General features: G+C 33.1%; 1 protein-coding gene across 1 annotated transcript in view; it reads left to right on the top strand.

Annotated features, from left to right (window-relative positions):
• The first annotated feature begins 1,405 nt into the window (after positions 1 to 1,405).
• LOC126824951 (ephrin-B2) overlaps positions 1,406 to 21,047 on the top strand; it is a 303,899-nt gene continuing 284,257 nt past the window's right edge. The window contains exon 1 of the mRNA XM_050554414.2: positions 1,406 to 1,931. Coding sequence (XP_050410371.1) covers positions 1,801 to 1,931 — 131 coding nt within the window. The 5' untranslated portion in view covers positions 1,406 to 1,800. The remainder of the gene's footprint in view (positions 1,932 to 21,047) is intronic.

The following is a 21,047-nucleotide window of genomic DNA, read 5'->3' as shown; positions in this document are numbered from 1 at the left end:
GATTAACGTCCACTCGACACAAACTAGGTCATTTCGGTACTAACATATGCTTCAATTTTATTTCAATAATTCGCTTGTGCGCAGGGGTCTTTAGGCGTGTGAGGAAACCTGAGGACGCTGGGGAAAACCCACAAGGTTGAACAGGCGACCCTTCTCCGTTAGCCCGTTCAGACGCTTATTTTTAAACCAGTTCATAATCGCTGGGGTTTTTAAGACAGCATCGTATTCTGACCTCTTCGGTCGGAGGTTAGAGTTAACTGCGCATGGGTAGCTTCATATTCTTTATTCGGTTCTCGCACGCTTTCGATAACATTGGCACTGTCTGACCCCAATATTTTCACAGGAATGTAACTAACTGCGTACTGCGCATGCTCGAAGCAAGCTGGAGCTGGGGTTTTTAAGCCAACCCGTTCAGACGGCTAAGATGAACCAGTTTAAAATAAAAAGCCTTCTCAAAGACAGGTCGCGAGCAGGGGTTTTTTAAACTGGTTTATTTGCCCCACATTTGCGTTCAGACGCTTAAGTTAAACTGGTTTAAGGATCCCCGGGGGTTTTAAACCAGTTCAACATAAGCGTCTGAACGGGCTACTAGTCACATACAACCAGGGAATCGAAACCAAGGGAATTTAACGGGATGTGGGATGTATAACCGGCATCCAACGTTATACACGGAAACTTTGATTTTTGTCCCATCCCAACAACGTTATACACGGGACCTTTGGTTTTTGTCCCATCCCAACAACGTTATACACGGGACCTCGGGTTTTTGTTCCATTTAATAAAATTGAAAAAGGTTATTTAGTCTTTGTGTGTATGACAGATGTGAAACGGAGTAGAACCGCATTTACAAAAAAGGCTGTATACTAATTTTTGGATATAGTGGCCATTTACAAAACACGTATACTAATTTTTGGATATGGTGGCCATTTAGGGGAGAGATCTATTCTCCAAGTATGAAGTAGATGTATCTCTAGGTGTGCAGTTAAAATTTAATTTTATCCAGGACTAAATCCTAAATCAAGAAGATTTTTTTAAAAGTTTTTTTTTTTAAACAAATCAATTATGTGGTAAATTGTCATTCTATCATGTCTGTTTGGCTGAACTCGTACACTAATGTCGAGTTCCCATCCATCGAAAAGTCACGAAAACACACATAAAACCCTGTCGTCTGGTAGCCCCGATTAACTTTTCACTTGACCCTTGTAGTCGCGATTAACATTATACCCGACCGACCCTTCTAGCTGTCGCGGTCAAGTTAGTGTTACGTCTGACTTTGAGGCGACACTACTAGCAGGAGCAAAGACGACGACCTTTTTTCGTTTAAACATTTTCTCGTTGCTCCGACATTTTGGTTTTTCTGTATTTTCTAAGTAAACGTAGAAAAAAAAAATTATAAGTCAAAAAAGACTGCTGTTGTGGTTCTATTCAAGCCGTTAAACAACGTCATTGTTTTTTAAAAACTGTTTAAACCGACAAATTAAAGCCAGTGAAATACGCGGTTATCTCCCTTGAATACATTTGCCCACGTGATTTTTCAGTTGCGATTTGCCCGGCTTATCGTTCTGTGTGTGTTCAGTCAATGAAAACCAGTGTGGAACATAGTTAATACACGAACGAGGAAAGCAGCGAGACTTGTCCTGTGTGAATGTTATAACAACTTTGTTACGACAGGGTTTGAGTGTCACTGGAAAATATTATAGTGAACGAAAAGTGAACCGACTGTTTGTTGTTTTTTTTATATATATTATTTTGTGAATTTAATTTCTTGAGTGAGGTGATTTCATACAACATTTTTCAAAAATGCCTTGGAACTGGAATTTAGCAGCTTTGTGGATTCTTTTATATCTAACAATCTTAGCTCCAACTTTACACGTTGTTTCAAAGCGAATACCAAGACATCTGACAGTATATTGGAACGCAACAAACCCCATGTAAGTATATAGATACATGTTTTTATATATAAATTCCGCATGGTTTCACGGAACATTCCAACATGTAATAGAATTGATTTTGAAGACCAAATAATAAAAGAAACATGCTAAAATGAAGGTTTACACATCTGACGATATGAAAACACGACCAAATATATGAACAATAGGATGGGATCATGTTCCGTTAATTGACTTTCGTTGTTGACATTTTAATAGAATTCCATCCAGTCAATGTTTAATATTTTGAAACGAGGAGAGAGCGAGAAAGAAATGATGAAGTCGTGTCGACGATGTCGTATCTCACTCATTCACCCCCTATTATAATGGCATAACATCTGACATCGTATACAAGACCTCGCGTGTCGACCCTTCATAGCAACATATTTAAGATTATTTATTACCCCTTAGTTGAAATAAAGAAAATCACATCGAGGGGGTTTGGAGAACTTTGTAATTTCAACACTCGTGGTATATTTACTGTGGTATATGAAGTTATTGAACGGTATATACGTATATTGGACCGGTAGTTATTTGAGATAGTGTGTATTATAAGCTGGATACATGGTGTATATTGATTCCTATATCACAGTAAACTATATAATACACACCTTTAACAATGTGTTTCAATTTTAATAATTTTTAATAGTATGTCATACACAAGTGCAGGAGGACCCCACTGCACACAATTTAAACAAACCCCATCAGACAAACCTGATGATCACAAACAATAAAACAACAAAGGTATCTGGAATAACAGCGAGATTTTTTATGTAATACTTCGTAACTTGGACGATCATGTTTGATCCGACTCCCTTTTCTATTTCCATCACTTTTACACCGAAAAACTAGCGGTTAGACGTCCGTACTGTGTCCACATGGAACTTCCTACTTTCAATTAGGGTTAGGGTTATAGGGTCAGGTATTTAAGATTAAAACCTATAACACAAAAATGGGAATCACATCAAACATGAATGCCGTAACTTGTTTGAACCAAGGTGGTGGCACAATCAAAAAATCTTTTAGTTCAAAATCATGTTAAAAAATTAAATGTTTTTGACTAATTTCAAATTATGTCTAATCCAGTTTTATGAAATACCTTTCATAGGTGATTTCATAGTAATAAGGGTAATGTCACATCGTATCAAAACCTAGCTCTACAAAAGATTCACTAAAAACATTGAGATTGTCTGATTTGTTTCTTCTTTGAGAGATAGAGGTGCAATAATTAAGGTACCTCCAAATCATGTCTTATTAAAAATATTCCTTCAAAAAATGATGTTTCACATTGAAGTCATATTTATTCTAAATATCATTTTAGAGTGAAACTTGCGACAATTATGTTATAAATATTTGCTTAATGCTATCAGAAATTTACCAGTAAAGTGTCATTATTCTTATTTATACTTTACTAACATGTTTTGAAAAAAAAAAGAATTGTACAATTTATTTTTACTTGATACTATTTTTGTTTAAAACAATATTATTATGGTCACCTGCAATCTTTAATTTAAAGTTTTAAGTCAAAAGTTTTTTTAAATTGTTTAAATATATATTGACTTTAGCAATTGAGAAACACATTTAACAGAACACAACTTTTATTGGACACAATCACTTGTTTATTATATAAGATAGGGGGGTTGGATGGCCGAATGGTTAGCACGTGAGTCAATTGGCGTGGTTTCGAATCCCCAGTTGTATGTGACAAGGTTTAGGGTCGCCTGTCCAACCTCATGGGTTTTCTCCGGGTCCTCAGGTTTCCTCTCACTGCTAAAGACCCCTACGCGCAAGCAAATTATTGAAATAAAATTAAACCATATGTTAGTCCCGAAATGACCTAGTTTGTGTCGAGTGGATGTTAAACCCCATTTCTCTCCATCTCTCTCTCTCTCTCTCTCTCTCTCTATTAAATATAAGATAAATGTTTCAACAATTTATTATTATCATCTTTAGTCCCGAAATCACCTAGTCCATCTCTCTCCATCTCTCTCTCTCTCTCTCTCTCTTTCTCTCTCTCTTTCTTTCTTTTCTCTCTCTCTCTCTCTCTCTCTCTCTCTCTCTCTCTCTCTCATAGCTCTTATAATTTATTTATAAAATCCTGTTTTGAATTAAGTCTTCTCTTCAACTTCACTTTTCATTTTGAATATAGTTTGTAGGCCTCTAATCAAAAACTGGAACATAAATTATATTTGTCATGTGATGTCAGCCTTTCAAGCAAACTTATTATTTGTCCATGCTTCATTCACCACAAATAATAGATGAAAGTCAAAAAGGACAATTTCATTTGACTCACGGTTAAGTGAGCATCTTAATAACTGTTTGAATTTATTATAGATTTAATGTGAGATCTAATAGGTTAACAGACATTATATATACATAGTATTTACTGTGTAATAAATGTATATTTATAAACACTATTTTTGATAGTATAAGTAATATTCTTTTTTTCCTCATCTCTGGGAATAATAAATAACCGCAATAGAGTAATTTTAATGAAATTTTCAATGTATTCATTTTGCATTATCTATTTTTGAACTATTGTACATGTAGCAAGAATGGCTAGCTCTTTATCTAAATCTCACATAATGTATCTTTGACTATTCAGTTTTAGCGTAAAAATTAAGCCGTAAAAAAATTAGATATTGTCAGGGACTTTAAAGTTACAATTTCATATTTTTAAGTTATAGTTTTAAAATTTATTAAAATAAAGCCTTAAAATAGATGGTATCTATAAACAGTCCTACCTTGTTAAAGAATAATCCTATAATTCACTATTGCCAGTTAAGAAATTGGTAAAAATATCATTTCCAACTTAAATTCAAACGTTTGAAAATAGCTATTCTATGCGGGGAATAGGAAAACAAGGGGGGATCATGTTATTATTTCCTGTGTCAATGATTTTTAAGTGTGAGAATGACACCTATGATCGCATAATGGTGAGTTGACAACCTATTGAGCAAAAGACATAGAAATAATTATGTTTTGACTTTATTAGAAAATATGAAATTATCACTTTAATATAAAGGTATAGAATGGCCATGATGTAAGCTTTATTTTTGCCCGTATTCATTAGCCCAGTCGGTGCAGAAAAGTAAGACATTAAACCCCATTTTATTTCATTTATTTTTGGCGGTGTATTTAATATTTTCAATTTTTATCCCCTATCTCTGAGATTGTGTACCATACTTAAATATATTCCTGTATGGTTTGTCCCATCTCTCTGAGATTGTGTACCTTACTTAATTGTATTCTTGTACAGTTTGTCCCGTCTATTTTTTTGTTATGCAGTTTTCATTGTAAATTGTAAATGGAAGTTAACTCTACATTTACACCAAGATCTCAATACTTCCTTATTACCTGTCTGTTCTATTTGAAGTCTGGCTCATTCATTCTGATTGGCTTAAATCATTCCTGTTCAACACATCAGCATTCTGATTGGTCAGTTGAGAGGTCAGAACAGAACCCTCTTAATAAAGATGATGTCAGAATCCACTGTAGGTTAAATGTGTTAATGAAAAGTACAGATTAATTTTATAAACTAAAGACTGTTTGTGTAATTTTATAAACTAAATATACACAAATTAATAAAATACAAAAGACAAAATCAATAAATTTTACTAGAAAAATATAGATCAATAAATATATCCAGGCTGATAATTAACAAAGAATTCAGTCACATCTGTAATTTTTTTTTTACGAAATCGAGAAACCATGGATATATTAAATTATTGTCAGTTCGTGAACTGTTTATTAGTTTATTAAAGGCTAAATCTAAAATATAAACTATTTTAATGTGCTGTGATATATGGTATACACAGGTCAAACTATGGAATAAAATGACTGCTTATTAATGAGCGAGGTTTCCACTATACATGTACATAGCTAATCTTTCTATTGTAGAGGGGGGGCAGGGGCCGAATGGTTAAGGTGTGTACTGTGTGCATTGGATCACACGGTCTGTCATTGAGTCAACTGTCCTGTCCAACCTCGTGGGTTTTTTCAGCGTCCTCCAAATTATTGAAATAACATTGAACCATATGTTAGTCTCGAAATGACCTAGTTTGTGTCAGAGTAGATGTTAAAAATTCTCTCTCTCTTTCTCTCTCTCTCTCTTTTCACATCTTCAGACATACATAACTTGACTCAGAATAAAGTAATTTGAATGAAAGTTTTAATATATTCATTTTTCATTATCTATTACAATTACATAAGAAAATACACCAGCTCTTTATTTAAACGAAGAACCATACTTCTGTACGGATGAAGCTTTATTTTCTTTAATTGAATCTTTTATATATAACGACAATTTAATCGTATTAACGTTTAAAAAGTTTATTAGACCAATCAAATTACACTCGTAAATTAATCAAGCATTGTTAATTAATTACTAGATGTACTCCCCGCACCGCGTCGTCGTTGTGGTTAGTTCTGATGAGAATATACAAACTCTATATATCCCATACGAGATGATAAACAAATTACGAGAGCTTATGTCCTGTTACAGATAATTAAATCTTATAATTCTTTAATACGACTCGATTGAAATATAGAAAAATAATTAAATTACACAAATCAACAGACAGATTATAACTGACGGTAATTTTATTTTGATGCGTTCAGTTTTATCTTTAATTTTAAATAAAATCATCTCATATTGTTTTTTGACTGAATTTAAACACAGAAAAAATTTCTAGAGAAGAAAAGTAAGGATAGTATGAATGTCATTACGCTCATATCTGAAACCAAAAACACTATAAAAATTGACAAAAATAAAAATTTGAGAAAAAGAAAAGTTCTGAAAGTATATGTAATTAGATTTGCCTGTAAAACAAATCAATGGGGCCGTGTATATTCATGGTTTATATTGAATACACTTGGTCTTTTACTATCCAACCTCGTGGGTTTTCTCCGGTTTCCTCCCACTATTAAAGATCCCTACGCGCAAGCAAATTATTGAAATAAAATTGAACCATGTTAGTCCCGAAATGATCTAGTTTGTGTCATGGACGTTAAACTCTCTGTCTCTTTCTCTCTTACTAAAGAAATGAGAAAACTGTTATCCTTCAAATAGTATTGTTTTGAATAACTATGGTATATTGTATATTTACCAGTAGAGTGTTTGAAACCCATGGTATATTAATGTAATATATTAGTTATAACATGGACATGAAGCTGTGGTATAAAGTGTTTGAAACTCATGGTATATTAATGTATATTTACTAATATGTTTGAAACCCATGGTAAATTAATGTGATATATCAGTTATAACATGTATGTTTAAAACCATGGTATATTAATGTATATTTACTAATAGAAGGTTTGAAACCCATGGTATATTAATATGATGTATCAGTTATAACATGTTCAAATAACTATGGTATAAAATGTTGGAAACCATGGTATATTAATGTGATATATCAGTTATAACATGTACCAATAACTATGGTATAAAATGTTTTAAACCATGGTATATTATTGGACATGATGTGTTGTGTCAGTATAACTATGATATGATATTAGTCACCTTCTATATCCCACTCTCACTGTATAATAATACCAGCTTTGTCATTCTTAATATTCACTTATTACATCATGTTACATAGTAGAAATAAAGCTGATAGTAATATACAGGGGGGTTTACAGGCCATTACTAATATAAGGGATTTACTGGATTTATACACAAAGTCTGACTGGCATATTTAGTATAACTTACTTAAGAAATTCCTATTTGAAGGGTCTCTTCCAAATTATTAGATCCAAGTTTTTGTCATATTATTTGAAGGTTTTAACATCATACATTCCTCAATAGATTACCATTAGAATACAGAAATTGTTATTTTTCAAAAAATACAGATTTTATCAATTTGACTACTTTTGGAAATGGAATGTTCTTTTAATAAAAGTACCTTTGATTGTTTTATTCTTGTTTTAATTCAGGTACAAATATTATAAATTCAGGATGATATCAGATTTATAAATCAATCAATCCATGCTTTCGTAGTTATTCAAATGTCTTTTCAAACTTATTAAGAAAAAAAGATAGATCCTTTCTAAAAAAAAAACATAAACATGATAAGATCCTTAAATGAACTATAATTTAGACGGATGTAAATCCTTACTTTAGTAGTTCAATTATCATTTTAAATTAATTTAAAAAAAGATAGATTCTTTCTAAAATAAAACTTTTGGACCTTTTATGGAATAACAATTAGTTTCGTTTATTTTACTGCGATGTTTCAACAAGATTTCACAAGTCGTTATCAAGCATACATCAACACAAAAAATGAATTTTTTTTGTTATGCTCGTATATGCTTGATAACGACTTGTGAAATCTTGTTGAAACATCGCAGTGAAATAAACTATAGTAATTGTTATCAATAATAAATAGTGTTTTAATTGATTATATTCCAATTACTTAATGTTATTCAAAGAATGTGCTTTATGTGTGTATTAGCTGAATTTAGAAAGATAGCATATAATATAAATCAATAAAACCATAGTTCAGTAACCCAATTATCTTTTAAAAATTATTTTATCCTTTCTAAAAATTATTTTATCCTTTCTAAAAATTATTTTATCCTTTCTAAAAATTATTTTATCCTTTCTAAAAATCATTTTATCCTTTCTAAAAGTCATTTTATTTATTCTAAAAATCATTTTATTTATTCTAAAAATCATTTTATTTATTCTAAAAATCATTTTATGCTTTCTAAAAATCATTTTATGCTTTCTAAAAGTCATTTTATTTATACTAAAAATCATTTTATTTATTCTAAAAGTCATTTTATTCTAAAAATCATTTTATTCTAAAAATCATTTTATTCTAAAAATCATTTTATTCTAAAAATCATTTTATTCTAAAAATCATTCTAAAAATCATTTTATTTATTCTAAAAATCATTTTATTTATTCTAAAAAATCATTTTATGCTTTCTAAAAATCTTTTTATTCTTTCAAAAAATCATTTTATCCTTTCGTAAAATCCTTTTGAAAAAATGTTTAGCCCCTTTAAGTGTGGTAGGCTATATTAGTATAAGAGTGTATGTATTAGCACAATCCCCATATAACACCTTAAACCTTGTGGTTGATATCCCTTACGTTAATAAGTAGCTTATCGCTATATCAACATCTTTTGTCGTTATTATATAATCAACAACAAGCTCATTTGATTAATTGACCCCCCTCCTCCTTGAGTAACTCTCCCTATAAAACATTAAAGACCTTATTATGTAAACAGACACCCATAATAGGGACCTTCTTACTACCAAAATGTGTAAATAATTAATAGTAAGATATCTAATTAATTAATTAACTAAACAATTAAACATTAATTAGCAGCCATGTGGACATCAATTAATAATAACCTCTACTTTTACATTATCTCTAGAGTACATTTTGATTTTAGTTAATTGCAGATAAGGTTATGAGCTTCTGATAAAATTCATTGATATTTAATTAATTAGATTTTCAATTAAAATGTATTCTCGATTTTGGTCAGAAGTTTATTCTAAATTTTGAGAGTTATAATGCGTAATAACTTGAGGGTGGGCTCAGTACCCGGCACCCTCTTACAGACTAACACAGGGCATCATTATTTAAGTTTAACATTAATTATGTATTCAGGATTTCTGTCAGAAGTTTTCCCAACAATTTGAGAGTTTTAATGTGTAATAACTTAAGCGAACAGAAGGGGTGCTGATGATAAAACTGTTAAATCGATAAATATCCGCTAATTTTCAATTAAAGATACATTATGTAAGATTTAGGTAAAGAGGTGGTCGTTCTTGTTATAATATTCTGAGCCAAGTTTGTAGTATGTTTTGAGAAGATGTGTGCATTATCGTAACCACGGTACTGGTATATTTGAGGCTTAGACTCGCTCCTCCATTTTTAAATGAAATCATTAAATGGCCCAACCATTTTAATCTAGTTAAAATCTTGAGCATCCGATGTCATCAAGAGTCAATTATGGTGTTTCATGTTAATAAATGTCTATTTAATAATTTATATTAAAATATTTAAGGCCTAAAGAAAGGCCTGCAATAGGCAAAATTACCCCTTGAATAATGTATCTTTAAAAATTGAGAGCTAAATACATGTGTATTGACAAAAGATACAGAGGATGAGCTCGATGCCCTTCACTGTCTTAAAGATATCTTACTTGAAATAATAAAAATAATTATAAAATTACATGACAAGTTTTTATATGGTAATATTTAAAATTCCAAATGTTGAAATAATCCTTCAGAAATATAAATTATCACAAATTAATAATCCGCGAATAAACATTTTATTTTAAGTACAAGAAAGATAATCTTTTAGGAAAATAAAGATCTAAAATAAGCATCTTTAATAGGTTTATTGGTTTCTGACACTTTAACTAGATAATAATTTTAATTTTCTTAACATTAATTTGTTTTGAGAGATTTAATTTACAGCGGTAATTGGATACCAGGATATTGGTATGATATACTCCTGAAAGTTTGTCGGGTTTGATATTGACTCCTGTTGGTTTTAATGAGCTTTCAGATTTATAAATGATGTACCGGACTGGATGTACAGATCTAGATTAAACAGATAACGTCCAGTTTCATTAACATATAATGAACATGGTGTAGAGGACTGGATGTACAGGTTTAGATTAAATTAATAACCTCCAGTTTCATTAACATATATGTATGAAGAACATGATATAGAGGACTGGATGTACAGGTCTAGATTAAATAGATAACATCTACATGTAGTTTCATTAGCATATGATGGACATGATGTAGAGGACTGGATGTACAAGTCTAGATTAAATAGATAACGTCCAGTTTCATTAACATATGATGGACATGAATAATTAACATGTGATCGTATTTCGAGATTTAAAATTATAAAAGAAGTCGGAACTAAGAGTTAGATTGGAGCGCATGTGCTAGATTGGTATTTGCATGTATGAAAGAAACCTGGCAAATTTCACATGATACAGAGATAGTAGATTTGAAATCTCCAAAGGAAAGTGCAGAAATTCTCTCTGATTGAAAACACAGATTTGTATTGAAATTTGAACTTTTCACCTGGATTTATGATTGACTTTTTGAAATCTATTTAATGCTGGCCCTTGAAAAGATTCATAGGATATTTAAATTCAAGATTTATTTTCAAGATTTGAAGGAATTATGTTTTTATTAAAATTGTGGATTTTCATTGTTTGCCTGTTTGATAAGATTCAAATGTACAGAATATAAATTTAAATAATTAAGTGGGTTCGGGTGGCCAAATGGTTAACATGTGCGCGTTGGATCAGAGTCAAGCGGTGTGGTTTTTCAATTGCCCTCTTGTATGTGACAAGGAGTAGGGTTGCCTGTCCAACCTCGTGGGTTTTCTCCTGGTCCTCCGGGTTTCTCCCACTGCTAAAGACCCCTATGCGTAAGCGAATTATTGAAATAAAATTGAACCATGTTAGTCTCAAAATCACCTGGTTTGTGTCGACGTCAAACCCCATTTCTCTCTCCCATAAACTAATTTAATGTATGCATGGGTTATTCAAAAAACAAATACACTGATCATTATTCTATGGAATACAATTACTGCTTATTACTCTGCGACGTTTTGACTTGGCTTCGATAGAATTGTCGAAATGTCGCGCTTGTGTATAATGAACCAGTGATTGTTGTCCCATATAACTGTGTTAGTTTTGATAGAGAGAGAGAGAAATGGGGTTTAACATCCACTCGACACAAACTAGTTGATTTCGGGACTAACATAATGGTTCAATTTTATTTCAATAATTCTCTTGTATAGCAGTGGGAGGAAACCGGAGGACCCGGGGAAACCCACGAGGTTGGAGAGGCGACCCTTCTCCTTGTCACATCCAACCGGAGAGAATTGTGGCCTGTGTATTCCAGTTGAATTACTAAATGCCACTGAAACAATTTATCAATAAACAAAGCTGATATTAATTACATTCTTGACTTAAATGTTTTTAAATTTAATTTTAGGCAATTATAAACAATTTGTAAAAATGTTTACAGAGCTTCTGGAGTTTCTAAGTTCATTTTACGGCAAATTTAAACAATTTTTAATGAGTTTAAATGTAAAATAACTTGAGAATATTTCCGTATTTTAATTGTATATCACTTAATCTACTTGACATGATTTTAGATCTATTTCCTTGAAAACCTTGAACTGTTCCTTGATTGTACGATAATGAGATGGTTTGACTTGATTTCTGAAATTTCAATATTTAATTTAAGAAACATTTAAGAAATTTTGAAAAGTTGGAATTGAAAACAAACTTCAATCAAATATTTCTTATAGTTTCTGGGTATCAGAAAATAAAATGGTACTCTGATTAGCCAATGAAACGGTCTGTTGCAGCAAGTTCTTGGCATGCGATGCACGGAACTGTGGGTATCCTATTAGAAACATCAACGCTGATTGGTTAATCAAATGTCTGATGTCATAGGGTCAAAAGCCGCTCGTATGACATCTGACATGACCTCCCATTACAACTGGTCAGATTTTTATGTAGTAGAGGCCATCGAAAGCATATAAAAAAGAAAAAACGAAATATATATCTGTATTTGAATCAGATTGATGAAATGGGTATAATAGTCAAAGATGGTGGTTTTGACGTCTGCTTTAAACAGAAGTCATATAAAAATTTTAAACTATAAAACAAGTTTTATCCTACACCAACCTAGCAAATAAAGACGGAACATATTACAAAATAAAGATGGTGGTTTTCACGTCTGCTGTAAACCGAAGTCGTATAAAATTTTTAAAAAATGAAACAAGTTTTATCCTACACCAACCTAGCAAGTAAAGATGGAACATATTACAAAATAAAGCTCATATTAATTTTGATCTAATTCCATAAAACATCCTTGAATCTTTCGTTAATTTACGATAATTTAATAATACAACATCCTGTCGGCCGTGAAACTCTCGGATTGTAAATTTACAAGTACAACCAATAAAACTAATTACATGGAATTTGATTAAAACAGAATGTTTTCATATATACAGCATGTTAGCGTAATTACCCTAGCAAGCTGTTCTTAATATTTAAACGGTTTTCGGTGATTATTTTTAAATGAATTTCCCCGTTTAACTCTGCATCTCTCCACACCGTCTAGTTAACGTTAATTTGGTAAAATTGTTATTTGTACATGGTACATCTATATGAAGAGCCATGAGGAGAAAGGGGATTAAAAAATAACGATCCGAAAATAGCGCAATCTTTTACACAAATAAACTGTACCGTCAATATTGAGTTTATAAATAAACACAGGCAACAATACAAGTTAGGATTCTGTCACTAGGTGAAAAAATATATTATTTTTTGATGAGAACATGAAATCAGTTGTGTGTTATAAAAAGGAGAATTTGGCTTGTTGTTCTTAGTGTTTAATGTCCGCTTCCACCGAAGGTGATATCGCAAACAAGTTGTCTTATTTTTCATTTTTATTATCTAACCGTACGCGCAGGGGTCTTTCCTGTGGGACGAAACCGGAGTAAACCCACGAGGTTGAGAAACTGCCCCTATCTCCAAACCACATATACTCTCATCGGGGATCGAAACCACTACAGCAAGCCAGAGATGACTGGCCATCTAGAAGTTGAAGCGTTGGAATCTAGACCACTGGGCCATCCCAGCCCTCCGAGAATTTGGCGAGGGTGAAAACTTTACATACAGGGCAGGGCGGCCCTTAAAATACATGACAAATTTAAAAAAGTTAACTAAAATGATTGATAAACCCCATTTGTTACCCAAAAATATAATAATAATGATTTTATTATTCTTTAAATTTTTTTTATAAAGACCCCTATAGAGCATGTGATTGCTACATTATTTTGGTTTTTAATTGGTATATAGAAATTAGAAACAAAAAGTCCAGCTCTTTAAAAGAATCAGTGGATATTTATGTTAGGGTAGGATATCTTGAGGTATGATATATTGACCGATTAGACTCTCTCTCTCTCTCTCTCTCTCTCTCTCTCTCTCTCTCTCTCTCTCTCTCACTCTCTCTCTATTAATGTAAGATATATTGAAGGACTAGATTACAGCCTGTATTTATTAAAGGGGGCTGTTGTATGTAAGAGGGGTCATAAATTAATATAACTACTCCTTGATTAACCTATCAAAATCTACATCCAATCTCTGCCATACCTCACCAAAACTCTCTTCAACTTAAGTAAAGATTATCGTTAATTTAAAAGGTCGTAAATTATAAAGTAAAGATTATTGTTAAATTAAAAGGCTGTAAATTATAGAACAGCTAGTCCTTCTGTCTGTAGTGTCCTCGTGTCTGCCATCAAGGTATATGTAATATTACATGAATATAAAGACATCAACAAGACAATATAAACATTGACTGTTCTAATACAATCATCATTAATTATACCTACCTAGTAATTACAGGTATAAACATTTTACATTAATTATTGTCGAGTAGAAACAAGGTGGACAATGGAGGTAATTTTTATTTCATGATTAAAATCAGAATCTTTAAATTACTAAGTCTACATTATTGTCATGGTCATAATTTATAAGCCATTCTTGGGATATAAATAGTGGATATATATCTTGTCAAACTTAGATGCTTGCTGTTGATTTTTGAAAAAATTCAGTTTCTTTCAACAAAAAAAAAGGAACCAAAAAAAGAAAAAAACCTACTTAATGCCAAAAACACTTTTTGTTTAAAATTATAACCATGACGCTTTTTATGAGGAAAAAAAAAATGAAAGCATTATTGAAGGCGAGCATGTTGACATACTCTTCGTCAAATTCCAACTGTCAAGGGTTCTATGATATGCATACCAATGTGTACAAGGGACCTTGGTTTTTGTCCCTTCCGAATGAGTAGATACTGTTTCTTACCATTGACAAGAAACAAAGCAGGAATCATTAATTTTAGTGGAGGCTTGCACATTAGATCATAAGGTCTGTCATCGAGTCAACGGCGCGGTTTCAAATCCCTGCTCGTATGTGACAAGGAGTAGCATCGCCTGTTTCCTACCGCAAGCGATTTATTGAAATAAAATTGAACTATATGTTAGTCCCAAAATGACCTACATGTAGTATGTGTCCCTCTTTCTTTCTCCATCTTTCTGTCTGTCTGTTTCTCTCTGAATCATTAATTTTACCCACATTAAATTTAGAGTTACCCGGATTAACACGACAAAGTTTTCTTTTAAAGATTGATTTATTTCCTATCTGAGAACCAAAAGAACAATAACAAATTGATAAAGTATATTATAAAATCTATTTTAAGATGTTGATCTCGACTTTACGTCTGTCACTTATGTAAATTATGGATATCTCTCCACAGAAAGACTCTCGGCTAGACGAGACGAGACAATCTTAATATTCCCAACTGTCATGACACCATTAATAATTAACTCCACTCTTAGGTCAATTCAAATTTACTCAGATATTTGATAATAATTTGATCGCACATAAGCTCACTTTAATACCAAATTGAATGATTCTTTTAGAAATGACACTTCAGTCTGCGGCTGTACACTTTGATTTGAGATGTTATCACAAGTCGATCGTTATCACCTCGGCTTTGAAGATTCCTTTAATAAACTCTCTGTATAAAAGAAAAACAGACTTAGGAGTCAAGAATTTGTGGGTTTTTCGTAGTGTATTAATCTATCCACATGAAAGATAAGAACCTTTTATCTTTGATGGAAACAGTATTGAATTAATTGGCCAAATGTTTTGAAATCCTTCTAAAGAAGTTGATGAGTTTTATTTTATTTATGAAAGTTCAATTCCTAAAAGAGAATCTTACGTTGACTTAGGATTAATTGGATCAAAAAGGTTCAAAGCTGTTCTAGTTACTGTAAATAAACCCTGATTTAAAGTAGCCAATCGGTATTTGTATTTTTTTTTTATCGACAATATCTAATATCTACGCTAACTTGAATTGAAATCAAGGGGGTTGGTCTGTCATTGAGTCAAGTGGCGTGGTTTCGATTCCCTGGTTGTAAGCGATAAGGAGTAGGGTCACCTGTCCAACCTCGTGGGTTTTCTCTGGTTTACCCCACATTTAGTGCTAAAGATATGACGCACAAGCAAATTATTGCAATAAAATTGAACCATGTGTTAGTCCCGAAATGAAGTAGTTTGTGTTAAGTGGAGGTTAAACCCTCCCTCTCTCTCTCTCTCTCTCTCTCTCTCTCTCTCTCTCTCAAATACACTTGTGTCCTGTATATTACAGTTCTGAATGCCATTGAAACAATTTATCAGGTCATGTAAATGTTAAAACATATTTAATTTTATTTTTATGACCTTTTATCTTTAGGAATACAGTTTTATTTGAGAAAACACTTAACAAAATGTGTGAAATAATTTCAATGTGATTATATTTCAATCTCTTGTGACTATTTCAGCCCATTCAATAAGCTTGCCAACCAAATTGTACTTAAGTATTTCCCATTGACATTAGTTGTCTCTTAGACAAAACGATGTACGAAAGATGTCTGAATTATTTATTCGTTAATTCTGGACAAATGAGTTGCCGCATGAGTAATAGTGTGGCAGACGAAGCAATAATTACCTGCAAGACATTATTACATGGACAAGTTCGGCCAACCGACGGTAGTTTTAGTAATAGCTAGCCGCTAAAAGATCTATAAAGAAATATTTAAATTGATAATATACACCATCAGCTGTAACCAATCATATGTTTAATAATTCACTAGTCACTGTAAAACTGCTGGTCTTATTTCTCCATGTGTCAGGTTGAGTGACGTTTTCTACACGTTTTTAGCTCCAGGAGACTAGCTACTAAATCTATACGTTTGTCATTATTTCTGCTCTGTGGAAGTTATACTTTCTGCAAGTCTATTATAGTGTGCAGGTAAAAGAGCCTTGTGTAAGAGGAAGCGAAATTTGTAATACTATTTGATAATTTATGCGAAATTGTATTAGACGAATATAAAATATGAATTAAGAAATGATGCATGGGTTATAAGCCAGATGTGGTGTCCGCTTTTATGAGTTGTCTGCTCTCCACGTCTGACAGACGACCCATGGTGCTACAAATTTCCCTCATAGCACACTCTGCCCGTCTTCGTTAGCCCAGTTGTAGCAGACAAATAGGAAGTTAAACTCTATTTTACTATATTGTGAAAGTTTAATCTTCCAAGTCTAGTCCTTCGGATGAGATGAAAAACCCGAGGACCCGTGTATACATTGGAATGCACGTAAAAGATCCCTTGGCAGTTGGAATTCGATATAAGAGTAGGCGATAGTGCCGCTGCCCGGGCAAAATTTCCGTCATAGCACACTGTATGGCTTATGCCCATTTCATTTCAATTCTTTTTAATCTTCCAAAGGAATATCAGTTAAAAAATGGTTCAGAAATGAATTAGAAATTTCCGTACATTCTGCAAGAAAACAGGAACTCCTATAAATGTTGGATTTGTCTGTTTTTAATGGAGTTGAATCTAATCCTAGAGATAATCTCCTCTTGATATTTTTATCATATTTTTTAAATTGAAATGAAAAATATCAATTCAGGAATATTTTAGATGGATTACTCTGGACTTTTACATGTCAAAATCATTCTGAACTTGAACCTATTAGTCATCAGTGGTTGGTAACATGAGAGAAAGAGAGATTAACGTCCACTTGACACAAACTAGGTCATTTCGGGACTAACATATGGTTCAATTTTATTTCAAAATTCTCTTGCGCGTAGGGGTTTTAGCAGTGGGAGGAAACCGGAGAACCTGGAGAAAACCCACGAGGTTGGACAGGCTACCCTACTCCTTGTCACGTATAACCGTGGAATCGAAACCTCAGTTGACTCAATGACAGACCTTATGATGCAGCCATCCAGAGAGAGAGAGAGAATTCACAACTAAGTGATATGGTTCAATTTTGTTTCAATAATTTGCATATGCATATTATATGGGTCTTTGGCAGTGAGAAAGAGAGAGAAATGGGTCTTAGATCCACATGACACAAACCAAGTCATTTCGGGACTAACACATGGTACAACTCGAAACCCTAACTAAAGATAAATTCCAAATTTTAGTTGATACTTCAATTTTGATTGGCTAAGCACTAAAATCAGTCTAATATTATCCAATCAAATAACTAAAATTTGGATTTTATCTTAGTTAAAATTTCGTGAAACAGACCCCAGACCTATCTGATGACCTTTAACAATGAGCGTCCAACTCGGGAGTGAAAACATTCTTTTATGACTAGACAGAAACTACCAGACCTCAACCTACATGTACTCCACTGATATTATAGATAGTAATGACCAGACCTAAGTCTATATCCACTGATTATAGACACTAACGACCAGACCGCACCTTAACCCCCACAGAAATATATACTAGTATGTTGAACGATTTTATCTCCCTTCCCATGATACCTTGTACGGCTTGCCATTTTAATGGCTGTAGCGTGAAATGTCAGGACTCGGTGCCGATATTGACAGATAACCTGGCGAATTTTACAAGTGTTTTTATAATGTCAGGTTAATTAGCGAATAATTAGTAGATGTATTTTTCTTGCCACCTCGAGTTACGATTTGTTTATGGTATGTCGTTAAGTTTGTGTAAATATAACGCCATCTAGTGGGGGATGGGGAGTAATTTAACAGGGTGTATGTATATATGTTATAAACAGATTATCAGATTTTATCCCATTGTCACATGTTTTACATTAAATATAATATTTAATTCTATAACAACTATTCCACATCTCAGATTTTCCCAGTACAATAAATATTCCATGTCTCTGATTTCATATGTTTTATATTGAATACAAAAGTATTGTAAACGTTTATTAGCTATGTGATATTAGGTGTTCAAGAAACAGTAAGCACATACGACACTTGTCACTATTTAGTGATAGTTTCTTGGACCAGGACCCAGGGCTCTGTTTCTCGAAATCTTAACTAAAGATAAAATCCAGGTTTTAGGAGATACTTCAATTTTGATTGGCTAAGCACTGAAATTTGTCTAATATTATCCAATCAAATTACTAAAATTTGGACATTATCTTAGTTAAAATTTCGTGAAACAGGCCCCAGTTTAACAAAGTATCCTCCAACTTACCTTAAGAATTTACTTAACTTTTAATCACTGTTTATGAGAAATATCTTTGATCCAGAAACACAAACCATTGTACATAGTTTCTTATTGATGTATTTGATGCATTAAAACAACAAAATTTTTATAAAGGGCTATATTTTAGTTAAAATATGGCGAACAATTTTGAGTAAATTCTTAACTTAAACATGCATTATGCAAGAGCAAAATCTGCTTATTACAAGTATTTCTTTAGGCCTGAAATGTTATCTAAATTATCAATTAGACATTAATTAACTTATCCAGACCATAATAAACTCTCGATGTCAAGGCTAGCCTTCGATGTTGGCTGGATTAGATTCCTATATGCCGCTAACGGCTATTGATAATTAAATCAATAAAAGTGGATAATCGAGACTATGCTGTTTATATTAATGATTTTAGTAATGATGACTGAGACTATGCAGAAATTTCACCCGCTTCTTTCTCGGCTCATAGTGGATCAATTTGACTGAAATTTTCAGCAAATTACCTTTACACTATCTAGTTTTTAACTATTATAGCGAGAACTGCCATCTCTTTATCTTATCTCCCATAATGTATTATTAAGTCTGAGAATGCTTTGTGAACTTGTGGCCTCGTGTATATGTATTGATGTCTATGTCAATAATTCGCTTGTAGTAGTAGGAAACCGGAGGACCCGGAGAAAACCCACAAGGTCGGACAGGTGATACCCCACTCCTTGTCATGTACAACTTGTCACATACAAGCGGGGAATCAAAGTCATGCCACTTGAATCAATGACAGACCTTATGTTCTAAAGGTCATATAATTGCATTGGTTTTTTTAGTAAGATTTTAAGCTAATTTTTGGAAGAAATAATTTGTGCTGTGTGCTGTCTTACGAATTAACAGATTAGTTTAAAAAATAGCAAGAAGGAATTTGTCTTAATGTCATTGTTAATGAGTTTATTTCTGTTTTTATCAGCAAAAAAATGGCAGATGTTTCTTACAAATGTAATTTATTTTTTAAAAAAAATACAAATCAGATGTGATGAAAAAACAATTTATACAATCCATCTTCTATCATCATAAAAACATTTGTAGCAAGAATCTTGTTGTTGTTAAAATTCAATAATTAATTTAGAAAGGGCAGGGGGGGGGGGGGGAGAGGGAGACTACATGTACGTGATAATGATGTCATGCTTCCTTTTTCTAGAACACCTGATAGAGGGAGAGAGAGAGAGAGAAATGGGGTTTAACATCCACTCGACACAAACTAGGTCATTTCAGGACTAACATATGGTTTAATTTTATTTCAATAATTCGCTTGCGCGTAGGGGTCTTGAGCAGTGGGAGGAAACTGGAGGACCCGGAGAAAACCCACGAGGTTGCACAGGCGACCCTACTCCTTGTCGACTCAATGACAGGCCTTATGATACAGCGCACGCACGCTAACCATTCGGCCATCCAACCCCCCAGAACACCTGATACCACTTAACAGTTTATATTGTATACACCCACCCCCCTCACTGGGTAATAGAAATATACAATCCTTTGTTGTACCACCAAACATATTTGAGTTGATACTACATGTACAATGCCATGTTTACTTTTTCTAGAACACCTGATGAAACTGTGTGTTTCCACTACACCCCACCCTATTCCACCCCAAAATGTATGTGCTCCCCTCCACCCCACCCCACCCCACCCCAACTGTATGTGATCCACCCCCACCTGTATGTGCTCCCCGTTACACCACTCCACCCCACCCCAACTGTATGTGCTCCACCCCACCCCCAACTGTATGTGCTCCCTCCCAACCCAACTGTATGTGCACCCAACCCCCAACTGTATGTGCTCCCCGACAATCCCACCCCACTCCATGCCACCCCCAATCCAACTGTATGTGCTCCCCACCCACCCTAACAACCCCACCTCCAACTGGTTAATATAAATAAACCATCCTTTAATGTACAACCAAATATTTTAGCCGTGATACTAGGCTTACTTTTTCTAGAACACTTAGTACCACTTCATATTGTAAGACTTACAAGGGAAGTTTGC

The sequence above is a fragment of the Patella vulgata genome, chromosome 6 (assembly GCF_932274485.2).
Source record: "Patella vulgata chromosome 6, xgPatVulg1.2, whole genome shotgun sequence".
Classification (NCBI taxonomy): Eukaryota; Metazoa; Mollusca; class Gastropoda; family Patellidae; genus Patella; species Patella vulgata.
The sequence above is the reverse complement of the archived record's forward strand: the minus strand, read 5'-3'. Positions and strand labels throughout refer to the sequence as shown.